At 30.7% G+C, this 19,720-nt stretch overlaps 1 protein-coding gene across 1 annotated transcript; it reads right to left on the bottom strand.

Moving 5' to 3' along the window:
- Window positions 1-8,560: 8,560 nt before the first annotated feature.
- On the bottom strand, window positions 8,561-9,649 carry LOC110662992 (uncharacterized). Its single transcript, XM_021822170.2, has 2 exons — window positions 9,397-9,649; window positions 8,561-9,016 (listed from the first exon to the last, which is right to left on the bottom strand). Exons 1-2 carry the CDS (start codon window positions 9,627-9,629, stop codon window positions 8,737-8,739), a joined length of 513 nt encoding a protein of 170 aa, XP_021677862.1. The 5' UTR covers window positions 9,630-9,649; the 3' UTR covers window positions 8,561-8,736.
- Window positions 9,650-19,720: the final 10,071 nt, after the last annotated feature.

The following is a 19,720-nucleotide window of genomic DNA, read 5'->3' as shown; positions in this document are numbered from 1 at the left end:
GACTTCCGAAATTGCTGGATTCAACATCATTTGGGCTTGATGATCTGCCAGTAGCGACTAGCAATGAATTGCTCTCAATTTTCCTAAGCAATGGCTCCCTATATATAGGCTATAGTGATTTATTCCCTTTTTTTTTTTTTACCAGAGAATAGATAGATAATTTCGAGTGTGAGCCAACCCACGAGAATCATGGAGCAACCAACTTAGAATCTCATTAGGGGGAGAAGTGAGTGAAGACATGAGGCATGATTTAGCTAATCAATTGAATGTGATGAGTTTGAACATCCCAATCCAGAGCATGAAAATTACAGATATGCAAAACAAGAGATCTGTAGCTTCCTTTTTCTTTTTAGGGAAGATGCAATTTCATTGAGATCTGTAGCTTCTTCTAATCTCTAGATATATAGCTACTTCAACCATTTGAACCACACTACTACTTGATAAGGGAAAATAGACTATCTTTGCTAACATAATTAATGCTCCAGTTAAAATATACCATCTAAAGTTAGTAAGGAAAATATTATTTAATTAATTAGCATTAAACAACATCCCATATATAATTTTGAAATTTTCATTATTATGGTACATCAAATCTATTTGCATGGATCATATATATATATATATATATATATATAATTAGATCATAATGGTAGGGATGAATGGTGATAATAGTGATGGCAAATCAAAAAAAGTGGCCAGAATAGTAATTAATGTATAATAGTTATGGTAGCGGAAAGGTGATAATAATAGTGATAGCAATAATAATAATAATAATAATAATAAAATAAATAAAATAATTATAATTATAGATGATTATTATATTAATTTAAGTGTAATCAATTATATAATATAATTATTATTTTGTTACACTAATTTTTTTTATAATCAAATAACTTAACGTAATGTGATTGCTCATATATATATATAAAAAAGAAAATGGGTTTATTTTTGTTTTAATTTTGTAACACATCATCTGTGTCATTTTTTTTTTTTTATCTATCATTTATTATGAAATACCAAAGCTTATTTAGGTCATGCAATGCAAATTGAGATTTGTGCATAGGATGCTTCTGCCTTCCATTAATATTTTCGCATGTTTTTGGGCTGCATTCATTCCTAGCAATGTCGGATTTAGGGGGAGAGCAGTGGTCACTGCTCATCTAGCCAAAAAAAAAAAACATTCAAGTATTCTATTATAGTATTTTTGTGTAGAATAATGTTGTCCCCCTAGTCAGATTAGTGCTGCCTCTCTTAAATCAGTCCAATTTTTTTTTTTTAATATTAATTTAATTGTTCTCCATAATCTAATTTTGATTATTATAATTAAACCCATAATTAAATAAATATTTCAACTAATTAAAATAACCAACCCAACAAAATAATAAATCATATTATATATATATAAAAACTTAAAAACGCAATACCTCAAAACTCAAGTCAAGCTAACATATAATTATTTGTTGTCTTTGCCATCGGTCAATATAATTTATTCCTTATTCATTATCTTTGTTATTATTTACTTTTTTTTTCATTTTATTTTATTTGATAATTAAAATTGATAATTTTATATATAAGATTTTTATTAGTTTTTATATTTAATATAGAATAAATAAAATTTTTTCATTAATTTTAATAATTTTTTTTTTGTAATTATAAGCACATATAATTTTAAACTTATAAAATTTTTCATAAAATTTCAAGTTATTAAAATTAAGAAGTTAATTTGATGAGTAAAAATAAAATTATTAATACAAATTTTATGAAAAATTAGTTTTTAAAATTTCAAAATCATTTTTTTTTTTAACTTCAATAAAAAAAAAATAGTAATAAAGTTTTATGATTTTCATCCTTAACATTAATTTCTGATTTTGCGACTGACTCCTAATTGATGCGCATTGAAGTTGAAGTGTAAAAAAGTGTTGGGTTATCTTCAGAAAATAGAGGCCCATTTAATTTTTATTTTTATTTTTTAATTTTATTTTGTGTAAAATTCTATTGAAAACTATATATAATTGACCATAATTTAATAGTATTTATTTATATTGAAATTAGACAATTATTAATATTCTACCAAAATAATTATTAATAAATTTAATTTAATAATATAATAATGATAATTTTAAAATTATGGGATTACAAATTTTAAACCCAATTAGCGTGGAATCAATAAAAGAAAATTCACCAAATAGTTTATAATTTGTATAAAATTATAATATATGGTTGCCACGTGATAGTTGCTCCATGTTTACAGAGTGCGCACGCAAGTCTCTTCTTTTTCTGGCAACGGTGCCAACTTCCAAGCTCTTTCTACGAAGGGCAACGTGGTGAAAGGCTTTCAAACAGTTGCAGAACTCAGCCTTTCCTCGGGAACCTTGACGATGACGCGACCATTACTTCTCTCTCTCTCTCTCTCTCTCTCGCACGTGCGCAGGTTGATCTAATTATCGATCTGGTCCGAGCTGATTACGAATTGAAACCAACAATTTAAGATTGAGAAAGAAAATAAATTGAAACTGGGCCGATTCTAGATTGTTTCAGTCAATTTTGATTCAGAAAGATTCAGGGTCATATTCGTCTGATTCTATAGCAATTTCTATTTGTGATAGTTTCAGTTCTAATTTTTAAATAATTTAGTCTAATTTCGGATTGAATCAGTCAAAATTTCTTTTAACAAAAATTAGGAAAATAAAATATCACTCTAAATTTACAGAATCATAAATAAATTTGCAACAATAATAATTTAAAAATAAAATTTATTAATTCTTAAAAACTATGCATTCTTATGTATAATATATGTGTTAGGACTTTGAATGGGAGAGTTAACAACGAAACATGTCATATTTATAAAAAAATAATAATAATAAATAAATAAATAAGTTTTTATACCGTTAAAATGCCCTCATAAAATTTTTTTTGTCAATGTTAAAAAAAAAAACTCCGACCGTTGAACGGTCACAAATTTAACGGGCAAGATGCATTGACGCAGAAAGGTATCACGTGAAGCTTCATGCGTGTCATCTGGTTAAGGGACTGAACCGGACTAGAATCGGTTCAAAATCAGCGACTTCAGTTCAAGGTTCATGAGAACTAGAACTGCAAGGCTCAATGACTCAGTTCGTTCCAATTCTAATTCCGGATTGAACTTGGCCTGTTTCAAATCTGAATAGCCTCTTAGCCGAGTTTTAGCTACATGTATCACGTGATGCATAAATTGACAGACGTGGGATCCTATGATCGCCACATCACTATTAAAAAAAAGAAATTGAATAAGATCAAATTGCTAAATTAAACAGTTAATTTAATTCCTAATTGAAAGAGGATTGAAACCAATAATATATAAGATTTAAGACTGATATGAGATTAATCAGAGCTGATGTCGAATTTAATGAGATATAAATTCAGATTGATTCAGAATCTAAATTTACCCACACGAGTGAATAAAACGATCGCCATATATAAATTTAATAAAATGCTCACGATCTTGACTCCATCTAATAATAATTTAGCGTATTGAAAATCAAACGTAACATCATTATGATAATTTTTGTGTTTACCATAATCAGCGCATAATCGCTAATTATAATTTAGTAATCTAAGTAAGATTGGCAAACTTTGTTTCCTTGTGATAATGGGCTGCCAAGACCCATAAATAAAAATTGATAAAACTAAAATAGATGGTCTTTCCCTTACCATATTTGCCATCATTGAGTAGACAGAAGCTAACACAATAGATTAAGAGTTGACATTTTCGATGTTAATGGCATCCATGTGTTTGGTGCAAGAGAAGGTCCATTGTCTATCGACTAGAAAATTTTCTTCTTATTAATTAATCTTAAATTATTCAAGATCTTCACAAGCTTGGCTTGGCTAATTAAATATGTCAGCCCAGTGAAGTAATAGTGTATAATAACTACCTTTTGTCGTGGCTGAGATAGCGCATGCCCCACCTCGATTCTACTACGAAAGCCTAATTGGAGCTAATCCAAGCCTAGTGGACTAAGTTTCACGACTTTATCATGCGAACTCGAAGAACTTTGCTTCTATTGGCCACAAAAGATCATTTCATAATTACTACCTGTGAAGATGGAGTCGCGCATATCTTATTTACAGCTTTTAATTAGCCAACTATTTCTACTTTTCCTGGAACACAAACAAGTAATAATCATGCAGAATCTTCTTGGTAGATTTTTGTGCTTTTACTTACCATAAAAAATATCGATCCAGCACTATTGCTCGCAAGGTTTTTCTTGCTAAGTCAATATTGTCCGATATACGTGTTAGAGTTCAAGTTTAATTGAAATTAGAGAGCATAATTAATTTAAAAAATTTAATAAAATTTAAATTATAAAATTTAATAATTAGAGTATAAAAATAATTAAATTTTAGTGACTTATGTATATAAATAATTAGTTAGTCATTATATATAATGCATTATAGAGAGCTCACAAAATGGACATGTGTATTAAATTTCGTGAGTTTTATTTGAGTGATTTTGATGGTGAAAAAAATAATTAATAGTTATAATTATTTTTCCTTAATTATAGATTTGTTAGTGGAGTAGACTTACGTCGAACCACGTTAAATTTTATTTTTCTTATTTTGTGTGGGTGTAATTTTTTACAACAAGTGATATCAGAGCTGTGTGTCAAAGATGGTGAGCACAAAATTTGAGGTGGAGCCGTTCAATGAGAAAAATAATTTCAGTTTATAGTAAAGCACCGTGAAGGATGTCCTTGTGCAACAAGGATTAATCAAAGCATTGAATGAGAAGCAACCGATAACCATGAAAGATGATGATTGAGAGGAGTTTAAACAAAAGACTGTGAGTACGATTAGATTGACGTTAGGCCCAAATGTGAAGTACAATATATTGAAGGAGACTTCGTCAGTTGTTTTGTGAAAGAAATTGGAGAGTCTGTACATATCAAAGTCACTCACAAATCGCTTGTACTTAAAGAAGGAATTATACCAACTCAGAATGGATGAGGTACTGATGTGATGGATCACCTTAATATTTTTAATAAATTAATTACCCAATTGACTAGTGTTGGTGTAAAGGTTGATGAAGAAGATAAAGCCCTCTTGCTTTTAACTTCTCTCTCACACTCTTATAAAAGCTTGGTGGCAGCTCTAACGGTTGGGAATGAGACTTTGAAGGTGGAGGAGGTTACCACAGTTATCTTGGATGATGAGAAGTTTAAGAAGACAGGTAGTAGCAATGAAGGTGAAGCTTTTGTTGCTGGTTATAGTCGTGGTAGAAGCAATCCACGTGGAAACAATTGGAGAAGGAATAGTAGATCAAGCTCCAGACCACGAGTAGACTATAAAGATAGAGAATGTAATTACTGTCACGAGAAGGGTCACATTTAATACCATTGTATGAAGATGAAGGAAGATCTTGTGAAGTTTAAATAATTTAAGAAGAGTCATGGAAAAGAAAAAGAAGAAACTGCTATAATTGTAATGGATGATGGTGTTGATGAGGAATGTTTGAATGTGGATGATAATAAGAAAAAAGTAAAAGATCCATTATAAGATGAGTGTTTAATGGATTCTGCTATTCTATTCCATATTTTCTCAAATAATGAGTGGTTTGATGTAATTAAAAAGAAGAAAGGAGAAAAAGTAAAGCTAATCAATGGAAACAAGATGAAAGTTGAAGGTGTTAGAAGGGTGAAGATCAAGCTGCATGGTGATTAAGTAAAAGTATTTGATAAAGTGAAGTATGTTCCTAAATTTGAAAGGAACTTAATTTTCTTAGGCAAGTTGGATTCTTTGGATTATGAATATTCAATTCGTGGTGGAGTCTTGAGAGTTAGCAGATGTGCTCTTGTGATCATAAAGGGTGAAAAGATTTGTACAAAGAATCTCTACAAATTGAAAGGAAGCACATTGATTAAAAGAATGCAAGTTAAAGCACGATGCAACATCAATAATCAAGAGTGCAAGGAAATACCCAAGAGAAAATTAACTTTTACAGAAATTGTGAAGACTAATTCTATTTGATTTAGATGTGGAGATTATTAGAGTCTAAGTCCAATTGGAATTAAGAAGTATAATTAGTTTAGAAAATTTAGTAGAATTTAAATTATAAAATTTAATAATTAGAGTCCTAAAAATACTAGATTTTAGTGATCTATATGAATAGTTGGTTAGCCATTATATGGAATAGATTGCAGAGAGCCCACAAATTGGATATGTGCGTTGAATTCTGTGAGTTATGTTTGAGTGATTTTGAGAGAGAGAAAAATAATTAGTGGTTGTAATTATTTTTCCTTAATAATAGATTTATTAGTGGAGTAGACTTATGTCGAACTACATTAAATTTTATGTTCTTTATTTTGTATAGGTATAATTTTTCACAACAATATGATAAAACGAATGATGGTAATCCATCTCTACAAATACCTGATACAATAGGGACCATTTTGCTTCACAGTTCTGTGTCACTATCCACCTCTTTGACTCCATTAATGTTCCAACTTTAGAACTTTCTTTTTCTTGGTTTCTTTTGGATAAGTTTACAAATATATTATCCCTGCTTGCTTGCTACTTGAGTTCACAATCAAATTCCAAGTTCTCATTCCAACTATTTTTAAAAGAAAAGGATCAAATAAAGGGTTAAAAAACATATATGACGACTCTGGCAGGCATGGATCATGATTACATCTATATATATAAACCATCACTTCTTCTTTTTTTTTTTTTTTATGACCTCTGGTATTCGATAATCTATTAGTCCCAATTATTTTTGGAGTCGAGAGGGGGAGCTCTCCCAATATAGTTTTTTCCATTTACAAGGCTCAAACTCAAAACCTTACTTAAGGGGCATCCAATCCCTTTTCATTCTTGGTGCCATCGCCTTTTTTTCCTTTAGCGATTTGAACTTATAAATAAGGCTATATTGGAAGACACATTTGCTAGGAAAAACCAGCCAACCTTTTTCCAAGAACATGATTTGATCCCATTCTGCACAACTTTTTTTTTTTTTTTTGCGTATGCCAAGGTGGAAAAAAAAAACTCATCTAGTTTTGATAAGCAATTATGAAAGGAGACTAAGAATAAAGTAATTAATTAAGACAAATAGAAAATGTGATATATGAGTGTTAAAGTCTCCATGTTCTAGTTGTTTGCTAATGAAAAAAGGAGGGGGAAGAAACCAAGCAGCCATGTGCCTCTTGATGATAGTTTGGAAATAAAGGAATGTGCAGACAGACGTAGCGCTGAGTTCCCTTCATCTTCAAATTAGGTTCACATGAAGATCGATAAACCTTGGGCGGGGGGAGAGAGAGAGAGAGAGAGAGAGTTGATAGAGAAATAAAATGGCGAGCGATCCAATTGGATAGATCAACTAAGGAGGAAAGAAAAGGAAAAAAAAAAAAGGAAGATAAGGGCCATGGGTTCATTGTCATTTTTGGACTCCTAATGAGAAGGAGCTTTGTAAGATGTCACAAATGGTCAAAAAGGATACAGCGGATAAGACCTTAATTAGCAGCTTTGTGCACTTTGGAGTTTGGAGTTGGAGATATTTCATTTTTCATACAGCTAAGGCGTTGTTTGTTATGACTTATAATTTTTAATTTTATTAATGTTATTTAAATATTTTAAAAAAATTAATACACTTTTTATTTAATTAATATTTATTTTTCTTAATTAAATATTATTTTAAAATATCTAAATTAATAATTATTTTTAAAAAAATTTAAATTTATTAAAATAATATTTAATTATTAATTTTTTAACCTTTTATTAAACACACCATAAAGTGAACACGCTACAAAACATGCAACTACATAACATGTAGGAAATATCAATAGCTCGTGGCTTTGAATGAATGGCCTAGAACCCACAACGACTTTAACTCTTCTCCAAGTCTCTTGCTTGTTTTATGATCCATACCAGTACATCTGCAGTAATATATAGTAATTTTTTTTTTCATTTTTACCTCTTTACCCTTTCTGGTTTTCTTCCGCCACCAACAATGACCGGCGGGCCTAGCAATTAAAGGTCTTCAATGAATCTGTAAAAGGTACAGGTTTAGGTACTATGAATTCTATTCTTTCGCCAAAAGGTGCCCGAGTGCATTCAATTCTTCCTTAAGAGATTCAACAAAGCAAGTGCAACTCCTCCCAAGAAACCCACTGTAACAAGGACAAACCCTACAGGAAAGCTTTGCAATATACTATAAAAACCACCTTTGCTCGCTAGTCAACCCATACAGCACTCACCACTGATATCTGTTAATATTTTTAAGAGACCACCAACGATGTATATAAATATATATTTGTATAGCTCAATCCTTATCCAACTGTTTGTCTTGAGCGCGGTATCATTATTTTAAAGATATTTTCCGACCAAATTGGATTCTTCTGGTGAGTACTACTGAGCCACTAATGTTACGGTAATGGCTAGCTTAACCATTTTTCTTGCCCGAAACCTATATATCTAGGAAAATGCTCATTATGAGCTGCCAAATTATATATGCCAGAAATGGCTAACAAGGGAATAGTTATGAATTCTGGAAAAGGATAGAACTTGAGAACTTGCGCCACCGATCCTATTTGATAAAGAAGTCGCATTATTTTATTAACAACTTAATTACAGATCAAAACATGGCTAGCATAAACAATAACTATAACTCAAAAGAAAACACCCAAGAAACAGCTTATATAATTAGTATATGCTACTACAAACACCCAAGAAAAGTTTTCGACACCCAACTCCCCCGTCAACATTCTAACACATCACATCCTTGAGAAGCTTGTACCTGCGGGTAGCTGTTCTTGGAGAAGGCACCCCACTCGAGCTCTTTCCCTTCTCGGTGGTGCCTTCTTCGCGATCATGCTGCTTGATTTTGTCACCTGAGTACTCTGATCGGTTGGTAACTCCTCCACTATCATGTCCAGCTGCTGATTTCTTCGAAGAGCTTCCCTGTCTGGCATTCCTCGCTTCGCTCTGGCACCAATCACACAACTCAATTGGCTCGGAGAATTCACTGTAGTAGTTGCTGCAATACCTAAATATGGATTCAAGATTAAAAGAATATAAGAAATTTGCATAAGCAAGATGATGGCGAGATAAATGAAAACATGTCCGTGATATTATACGATCAGCCGGTGTTTTTGTATATAGAGAAGCCTAGCAAGGTTGGTTGTTTCCGTTTTGTGGTTATGGCAGGAGTTGTGGTGGTGGTGGTGGTTGTTGACACGGAGCTTGGAGGGTATGGGAAAAATCTATACCCTTGATGAGAAAGAGATAAATTCAGTTATGGGTGGCTATCAAAGATGACTGGGATGACGATATATATGTAGATATATATATATATATATGTGTTTGTGTATATATGCCAGATGATGATGACGATGCGAGTGATGATAATGGAGGAGAAAAGCTTACGAGTGCTGAAAGCGATGGCGGCATTTGCTGCAACGGAAGAGCTTGTCAGGGAAACCGACGTCGCCGCACATGCAACATTCAGTTTGAAGATCCACCATTGTGAAGGGAGGAAAGAAGCTTTTCAATTTCCTTAAACGGAGAGAATATATACTGGTGAGAGAGAAACCCAACCCAAGAACAGGAAGAGAGAGAGCTATAAGAGTGACATCTATCTTTTTTTTCTCTCTCAACATAAATATATATATAAAGAAATGGCAGTAGTTTTGAGCCGTTGTATATATCACACATCAAATAATAAATACAAAGGGATATATATTCACAGAGTTAGACCATAGGTTGCTTGCAGTCGTTTTCAGTTAGGAGAGAGAGAGTGCGTGTGAGAGGGAGAGATATGAACCTTAAAATTTTAGATGGGAAAAATGACAGTTGTGTCCCAGGCTAAGCTTGCTTTATTTCATTTCCCACCTGTTTGTTTGTCTTGTTCTCGTTATTGGCAATGGGAAATTACTCCATGTATCTACAGCACATACACATTCCCTTGTATGCACGTAAAACTTATGCCATATTTTAAAAACTTTGAGTGCAACAATTCATTAATCTTTAGTACATCTACAATGTTTATAATTAATTGAGTTTTGTATTATGAAGCAGTAATTTTATATAGATTTGTGATATATATATATATATATGAAATAACTTATTTTACATATAACATTAATAATAGGATATAATTTTATCAAATATTTAAAAAAAATTACCGAAAAAAATTCTAACCTTTGACAATTTTTACAATTTTAATAATTTTTTTAATAATTTCACTCTAATTTTTAGCATTTAATTCTTCCCTATCATCAAAATTAATTATTAAATTTAACAATAACATTACATAATTATATCTAATAAATATTATAATATCTGATTAACCGTTAATCATATTATAAGTTATCCTGATAATCCCTAAATTGAAAAGAAAATTAAGGATCCTTGCCCAAAATCATTTCTGCTTGACTGACTCTTTTTTTTTTTTCTACTTGTTCTTGGTCATGGAAGAATGAACTTGAGGAATAGAATCAATTTTGGGTTAAGAATTCTAAGTTTTCTTTTCAATTTAAGAATTATTAGAGTAACTTGGAGACAGAATTAGCAGTTAATCAAATATTATAATGCTTATTAGATATGATGACACGATGTTACTTTATAATTTAACAACTGATTTTGACGATGGAGTAAAATTAAATCGAGCATCAAAAATTAAAGTGAAATTGTTAAAAAAAAAAAGAGTAAAATTATAAAAATGAGTACAGGTTGAAATTTTTTTAACGATTTACTTTGATGTAAATTAAATATATCAACTATCAATTATCGATTAACATCAATAGTTATCACTTGCATTTGATTGTTAACCTAAACCAGCCCTAATTCCATTATTAGAGCCACTAAGAGATGCACCTCTCTTCTATTTCAACCACCACCAAAGAAGACCAAAAGATAGAGACGTAGCTATTTAACTGTTCCACCCAATTTCAAGCCACCAGAGTCCAAATTGTTCACAGTGAAGGAAGGCGAGACTTTGAATATCCTTAATGCTTTCCTCGCGGTGCTTTTTCGGTTGGACACTGATATTTTCATTTCAGAATATGTCAAAAACAGCTCTTTCTTTCAACTCAGACCAAAAAAATACAAACCCATCACTAAACGCAAATAGACTTGTGATTGTACAAAAACAAACCCATAAAATTTCATTTCATTTATTATTCAATACTTATCTTGAGTTTACGAGCCTAAAAAACTTTCCTTTTACCAGAAATTTGCCAGCTCGCTATATATATATATGTTCTTGTTGCCGATTTTCCGGTCGATCAAGATTTGGCGTGATATCAAGAGTTTCAGATCTTGAACACTATGAGAGTTTCGGGAAGCACCCAAGCATAGATTTGTGGGACAAATACTAAGTAGACTCTGGCGAAGAAGATGGTATTAACTATGAGAAGTTTTCCTAGAGCCAAGGCGTGCATTAATATTGGTGTAGCAGCAGTAAAAAGGCAAGGATGTGGTGGGTGCGAGTTTGCAAAAGTAGAAGAGGATGATGACGAGGAAGAGCAAGAATTGCAACGGTTAGTTAGTTCCAAGATGGGCCGGTATGAGACGACAGCGAGAGCAGAATAAAAAAAATGAGTGATTACACGCGCAGCTGGAGAGAATGAGGAAGTGAAGAAGACATAAAAGGGTCATCGTGGTAACTGAAGGTGGCTATAGCAGGGAAGGGGTACAGTTGTGATTAGATGGATTGTGAAAGGGGTATTTAGGAATATCACGAATTAAAAGTGCAGTACCGCCCAGCCGCTACTGACCTTTTAAACCAAGTCTACAACACCATAATCAAAAGTAGAAAGCAGCCCGGGAGAAATCCACCACCCTGCTTCGCGCCTCTATTTCTATGCTTCTGATCACAATATAAATAAGTTATTATTACTAAAATATCTCATAAAACAAAAGTTTTATGAGTATTTGATGTTACAATTTAGAAGAATGGTGTGATACATAAGATTGTAGTAGCTAATTAAAGCAGATAAGCATCAGGTGTAGTCTCCATCCATCAGCTTTTGGTTTAAGAATTCACCTAGGAGGATCTTGAGTTTTGCTCCAATTACGCATTCCATGCCGGTATATATGCATCTTATTGTATTCCTGAAGCAAAATATAATTTTATGATATGAACTCAAAAAGAGAATTTATTCCCTTGTATGATTAGGCTTGTGCAATATTCTGTATAAACTGAAAAATTAAACTGAATAGAATTAATTTAATTCAATCTGTTCGATTTTTTGATCAATTTGATTTAGTTCAACTTTAAATTTAATGTAAATTCAGTTTTTCAATTTAGTTTAATTAATTTATTAAAAAAATCGAATCGAACCAAACATATATATATATATATATATATAAGCTTATGAAATGCAAACCTAGACCCCTCTCTCTTTCCTTTCAGCCGACCCTCACCCCACGCGCTACACTTCCTCAGTTCTCTCAAAAACACACGACTCAAAGTTCTCCATTCTCTCATTTTCTTGAGTTCTTCTGACAAATCCTTCCATTTCCTCCTCTGTAAACGACTCTTCTCCACAAACTTAGTAGTATCGCGTCTCCAGATCGCATCTCTAATAGATTGAAATCAATGAAAGAAAGTTGGAATGATTCCGGTCCAGATTGCGTGTCCAGTCCAGATCGCATCTCCAATAGATCGAAATCAGTGAAATAAAAGCTTTAATGGCTCCTGGGTTCGTGGTCAAGGAACTTTTTTTTTTGTAATTTCATGATACTAGCTTTTGGGTTTATGGGTTCATCGCTTATCTGGACCGGTTCATTAACATTTATTAAAGATGAACGTAGCATCTGGTCTCTATCCAAAACCAACTATTTTGAACCGAATAGTTCGGTTTGATTCGATTTCCTCTTAATTCAGTTTGATTTCAGTTGATATTTTATATAAAATCAGTTTTTTGATTTTTTAATTTTGATTTAGTTCGAAACTGAACTGACCAAATACTCTTCTATACGTATGATATGTTCTGGATATAATAATAATTAAATTTTAATTTTTAATATATTCTATTTCTAATTAAAAATTATAATAAAATTTATATAAACTTTTTAATATAAAATTGTTATATATAATAAATATATTCGAAATGGGATCCTCCAAAAGGGTTTATGCCAATTTATAAAAGTGGAAGGACAAACTTAAATAAGATACTTTCATAAAGCTTATAGTCAACTCTCGAAATTAATTTCTCTATACATATATTTTTATTAAAATATAAAATTTCAGCCGTCTATGTCTTATGATAGGCACATATAATATTTAAATGCTGAAGGAAACAATATTTAATGACATCACTTCAACATGCTCCATATCCTCTTCTCTTTTAGCATTCAAAGCGTGCAAGGCCATAGCCTTTCAGACCCCTTTTGTAAAGCAAGTGGCATAAGCCACCTTAAAACTTATTATTTTTTTTTAAATATATTAATCTTATAAAGAAGATGTTAAATCTATATACTTAATTATTAGTAAGGATCCTGAGCTGAAGAGGAAGGAAATTGATAGACATAAAGCGTCATTTCTCATTTTATATGTATAATAACATGAAAAATTCGCCACCAAAGTGCCTGTTTTTCATCCCTTGGAGTTATAAAGTTACCGGTTGTTGCTGGGCGATATTGTTTGTATCGTATGGTCTTGTAGTAAGAATGTAGTTTTCGAGGTTTGTTTTTTCGTTCATCACCATTGATAAATAAATAAAAGTTTCGGTTAGAGCTAACTTTTAACTTCAATGTTTTAATCGTGAAATATATGAATTTTTTTTTTTATTTGAATTAAAAAATTATTTACTGTCATTTAAAAAAATAAAAAATAAAACAAAAAATCGTTTTCTGCCAGTAAACAACTCTTAACTTTGATAAGTAAAAGGGTAATGCTACATTTTTCTTCACCAAATATATATATATATATATATAAAAAATGTTTTGATGTTATTATGAAAAAAAAAAAAAAGAATGTGAGAAAAGAAAAGGATGGGAAAATTCAGATATGTCTCAAATGTTACGTATCCATATCTAAAAATTCGTTTCATTTCCCAGAAGGAAAGCTTCAATCTTTGTCATGATCATGGATGTCTATTACGAATCTATCTTTTTTCCCCTAATTATTTTCGCCACAAATATATATATATATATATATATAGGATTCAAAAAATTATTGGTATATATAGCATAATAAAAGAGAGATCTGCTAAAACTTCCACCATTGATACGCAAGGAGGACGTCATGGGGCTTCATTTCGAACTCAAGCACATGATGATTGGAAAATGGGGGTGATCCAAGTGTACCGAGCTTCATTAATTTTTCTTTTAAAGTATGATCTTTCTTTGAATTAATTTGCTTAATGTTTGCTTCTTAAGAACCACTCGAGCTAGAAAGTTGATGTAATCTAACCCTAATACAGCAAAATATGTTAGACTTAACCTCCTAATCAGGTGAGATTTCATTTTATACGAAAGCTGATATCTGTCAAGCACTTCTACTGGAGTTTGGTGCTACTTAATATCACATTTCTTCTCGTAATACTGTGTGTAGTTAGAACTTGAACCCTTTAATTAGTTCTTTCCAGGGAAAAACGTTGCATTTTATTTTCTTTTGCTTTGTTACTCTAAAATCATTTTTATATATTAATCAAGGACCTTAAACTCTCTCAGAACAACTAGGGTTAAGGAAAGGGTGAGTCAGTCGGCAAAAGCGACCATGGAAATGTACGAAGTCAATAGGACAAATCAACTTTTTATGCACGACAACCTCACGCAAGTGTATCCCTAAAGGAAAGCACACGCCTCTCCTACACATTTTACATGATCATTGGGACCACCAAAGATCTGCACCAGAATTCCACAATTAGCTAGGCCACTCTACAGTCTGATCCACTCACTTTCATCCTCTGTATCCTTACCCAACCCTGCACCGTAACGTGGCTTCAATACTCAACACACAATTCCATTTCCCAATAATAAAATCTTGCCCTATGCTTCTCTGCAAAAAGCAGGGGAAAGAAACTTGATCAAAGTTTGCACTCAAATTCTTTTTAATATATTGTATGGTTGCATAGAGTAAGACATTAGCAATAAGTATATATTTTTTTTAAAGGGTAAAAAAAAAATCAAAATAAACAGCCGAAATAGGTACAACCATGGCAGAATTGAAGAGCACACAAATGTGCAAGCATGCAACGAGTAGAACGACGCACCAAAGTCAGGGAATATAACGAGAGAAGGAAAATTTCTCCATTATTCATTGACAATTAAATTAATAATGCAGGCAACGTCGCAATCATGGCCCAGCTCAATTGATTTCTTAATTCTGTGCGCACTAATTACTAAACTGTTAATATTGATTTTGGATATTAATTAAAAAGGATCACTAGACACAAGGCGTGTTGGGGAGAGAGTTTTGGGTTAGTCTTCTGCATGGTTAAAACACAGGGAAAGGAAAAAAGGAAACGAAAAACACGCAGTTGAAACGAAGAAAAAGGAAAAAGAAGCAGAGGTGTCAAAAATAGAAATTGATCAGTCTGATTACAAGTTTGAAATTATCGATTGCGATTTTAGATTTTTGACAAATTAATATTTTAGAAGTTACTCACAGTTTTAATTTTAATTTAATTTTGATTCTAGTATAATTTTAATTTTAATTAAAATATATTTTTATTTTTCTAAATAATTTTTTATTTAAATTAATATTGAATTGATTAATTTAATATTTTTTATTTAATTTAATATTAATTTTAATCAATTTAATTTCGATAATATCAATTTTAGCTTAATTTTGATTTTAAATCGATCGGATCTACCCCCTATTGAATGGGAACTCACTGACATAACGTGACTTGACAGCAAACCCAAAAATAATTATAGGGTGGATCCGTGTCACTGCCAATAATATTACAAAATGCCACGTATTTAGTTCGCAAGGCTAACAACACAAAATCCCAAACACGCAGGGACTGAGACCCACTTCCACCCACCACTGCCTTATCCTCATCGGATGAAAATTTTTGCCCTTTCCTTCTCCAGCACGTGCCCACGGCCACAAGCCTGGTAGCTAGACCCTTTGTCCTACTCTACCCAGGAATTTTTCCGTACTCTAGCCCCTATAGGCTCTGGTACATCCTGCATCCAAGCATGAAAGCTGTGTTCGTTGGCGGGGCTCCACCCACCATGCGCAACTCCATCATCAGAAATGTATTTTCATGCAATGCAAGTTTCTTGTGGAGACTGGGCCACCCGCATTTCATGTGGATCACATATCGCTGGTGGGGGATCACTGGATTTGGGTGAGCCGATCCCTGGGGTCCGACCAGAATTATCCGTTCAATTTGCAGGCCACGAGCTTCGTCCAGTTGCTATTGTTTAGATTTTTTAATAAGGAAACTCAAGAATTATTTTTATTATTATTATAATTAAATAATAAAAAATATTTAAAAAAAAAAAAGCATTCGATCAGATAAAAATATTGCAAAATCCATTAATTTTGTAAAATCCCTAATCAGCCAGAAAATTTATTTTAAGAAAGGTGTTCAAAGTTAAATATCATAGTCAAAGACGCAATCAAATTAGAGAGCACCATTAACAGAAAATTAGCAGAAAGCCTCTCCAAGCCAAGGGAGACGATGTTTACCTGCCCACTTTATCAGTGCATGCGTAATCAGAGCCCAAATTTCCATCGCACCAGTATTCCTTTTTGGTCTGCTGTGCACTTTCAAATTCAACCTCTGGTTCGTTTTTCTCGTTGGGATTGGAAAGAATATTGGATGTCTATAAACGTCATCTCCATTTGAGGTTACGGTTCCAATTCGGTCTATTTACAAATTAGAGCTGACTTAAATTTTCATTTGATTATTTAATGTTTTAATTTTGATTTAATATGATTTTTTTTAGAATTAAAATTTTGATTTTTAAAATAATTTTATATAATTATTATTGTGAAATTGAATTACCACTAACTTTTAAAATTAGATATTAATGTATAATATATAAAATATATCATATAATATATATTTTAATTATTTCTTAGCTATATAATTTTTAACTATAAGATATATATAAATAATTAAGGATTGAGAATGACATATTAACATATTAATAAATTTATAATTAATATTTACAAAGATAATTTAATTTTTTTGTAATTAAAATTATTATGAAAATATAAATTAATAGAAAATAATATTAGATTCTACATATAGTTTATAATTACGTTTATAGTTATAATTAACTATAATTTAATATAGTATTAATATGATAGCATTAATATTTTTAAAATTTTCTAATTTTATTTTAAAATTAAATATCTAGTTTTTTATTTTTTTTTATCATAAATATGAACAATATTTTCAAATAAAAATATTATCACTGGATTTAAATAAAAAAAAAAAAAGCCAAAGTGATATAACTATAACTATGGGTAAACGACAGGAATTGAATTTGCACATAAGGGATTCACAATCCATTGCCTTGATCCACTTGGCTACATTTGCCCTTGATACTATATCATATTTTAAAATTAAATTAATTATTAAAAGATACAGTAAATTTTAATTTTAATATTTAATATTAAATTTTATCTTTTGACAAAAATGCAAAAGACATAAAAATGAAAACTTTTTCTTTAATATTTTTAATTTTGAAAAAAAAAAATTTTTCAGAAGAACATATATAAATTAAAAATTAGGCATAGATATTACAATGATAATCGTAAATGAGTACCTTCATCTATGTAAATGGATTTGAACCTGAAAGTTAGGCGCTTCAAATGGTAGTATACAAAAATTACAGAGATTGCAGTTTACCCAGACATGGAACAACAATGAACCCAGGCATGGAAAAGGCAGATACGTTTGAAACATTATGGAAAAATGTGTAAAATGGGGGCGGCCACCATCAAACCTGGTCACGATGAATTCAGATTGTGAACCGGATCAGGACTGGACTGAGTTAATGGTTTTGGTTCTTAAACCAAACCCGAATTGTGGAAGGGACGGGACAGTTACAGTTCCCTCTCACTTGAATCAGAACTATAACTGACTGATTCAAATCGACGGTTTGGTTCAATTCTTATTCAATTTAAAATTTTTAAAATTTTATCTTTTTATATTTTTTCCTGAATTATATAAATTATTTTGAGATTTTTAATTATTGGAGCATTCTCAATTAAGTTACACATTAATTTATATGAAATTTTGAATTTAATTAACGTATTTTAAATTTTTAGGTTCAATTTAATATTTTTAAATTTTTATTTGTTTAATATTTTTTTCTAGATCATGTAGATGAATGTAATTATTTTTAATTCTCATATAATTCTCAAATAAGATATACAATAATTTATATGAATTTGAAATTAATTATTTAAAATTTTTAATTTTATTAAAATTTAATAATTCAAGAATATACTATTGCGTGCCTAAGGTGTAAAAATACCTAAAAAGGAATTTCTTTTCAATTGGTGAATTTTTATAATTTTTTTTTATTATTATTTGAAAAGAAAATAATTTATATAAAAATGAGTTTAAAAAAAAATAGATTAATTATTTATTAAAACGGCTATATTGACGCGCGCATATTATATAAGATACATTGATGTGTAAATTGAATTTTTTTATATTTTTAAATTATTTATATTTTAAATTAAATGAAAGTGGAAATTGAGATGAAAGAATATTATAGCTAATTGAGAGATTTTTTTTTTTTTGGAAAAAATGGATAGTTTTAAAATTTTATTAGAATGTAATTGATGTGAATTGAGATATGAGAAATGATTTATTAAATTCCTTGTAAGTGAAATTATTTTATAAATTGTGGTTTGAACTAATTAATCATCAATTTAATAATTATTACATATCTGAATGTTACATTGTTTAATTAAAATAAAGTTGATCTTATATTTGTAATTTTATTAAATTTAAATTTTTTAAATATATTGATTTGAAAGCCATACTTAACTTGAATCAAAATCAAAATCATCTTGAATTTGATTGAATTGGAGTCCAACTGGAACCATAACTGTAAAAATTAGACCCGAAACTGGCCCAAAATCATAATGAAACCAAATTAGTTTGTATTGCCTGAATTCAGGTCAATTTCAGTTCAAACCTCCAACGATCAAAAACTGACGATTTCAATCCGAAACCAGACCAAAAGTAGCCTTGGCCAGGTCTAGCCACCACACAGTTGGATTTTGAGCTGAACCTAAACTGACAATTCCAGTTTTATAGGACGGAAATCGGATCAAGCACTTTTTAATTTCAATCAAATCAATGGTCAACTTCGATATAGTTTTAGTTACGAGTTACATTCCAATAGCAGCGTAGCCACATTAATGCTATATGATTACTCTTGTGTGTGGACCAGAAGCTATCAATAGTAGCCCATAAAATCGATACATTGGGCCGGACAAACCTTAGCCCAAGTAAGCAATCGCATATCCGCAAGCGATACCAACTAGATAATACTAAATAATAAAATAATATTTATTTCTATCTGATTTTCTGAGCAATTACTTAAAACATTTTTTAAATTTACGTTCTTTATTGCTTAAAAAAAAACCTATACATGATATTCGATTTTACTTGTAATATTTATAAATCTATGAATTTTAATTGCCAAGAAAACAAAAATTTAATTATAATAAAATTACTTTTTTTTATGGATCTTTTAATTTTGATTTGATAAAAAAGAAAAATTCTAATTATAATAAATAACAAAAAAATTACTAATT

Source organism: Hevea brasiliensis, chromosome 2 (assembly GCF_030052815.1).
Source record: "Hevea brasiliensis isolate MT/VB/25A 57/8 chromosome 2, ASM3005281v1, whole genome shotgun sequence".
Classification (NCBI taxonomy): domain Eukaryota; kingdom Viridiplantae; phylum Streptophyta; class Magnoliopsida; order Malpighiales; family Euphorbiaceae; genus Hevea; species Hevea brasiliensis.
The sequence above is the reverse complement of the archived record's forward strand: the minus strand, read 5'-3'. Positions and strand labels throughout refer to the sequence as shown.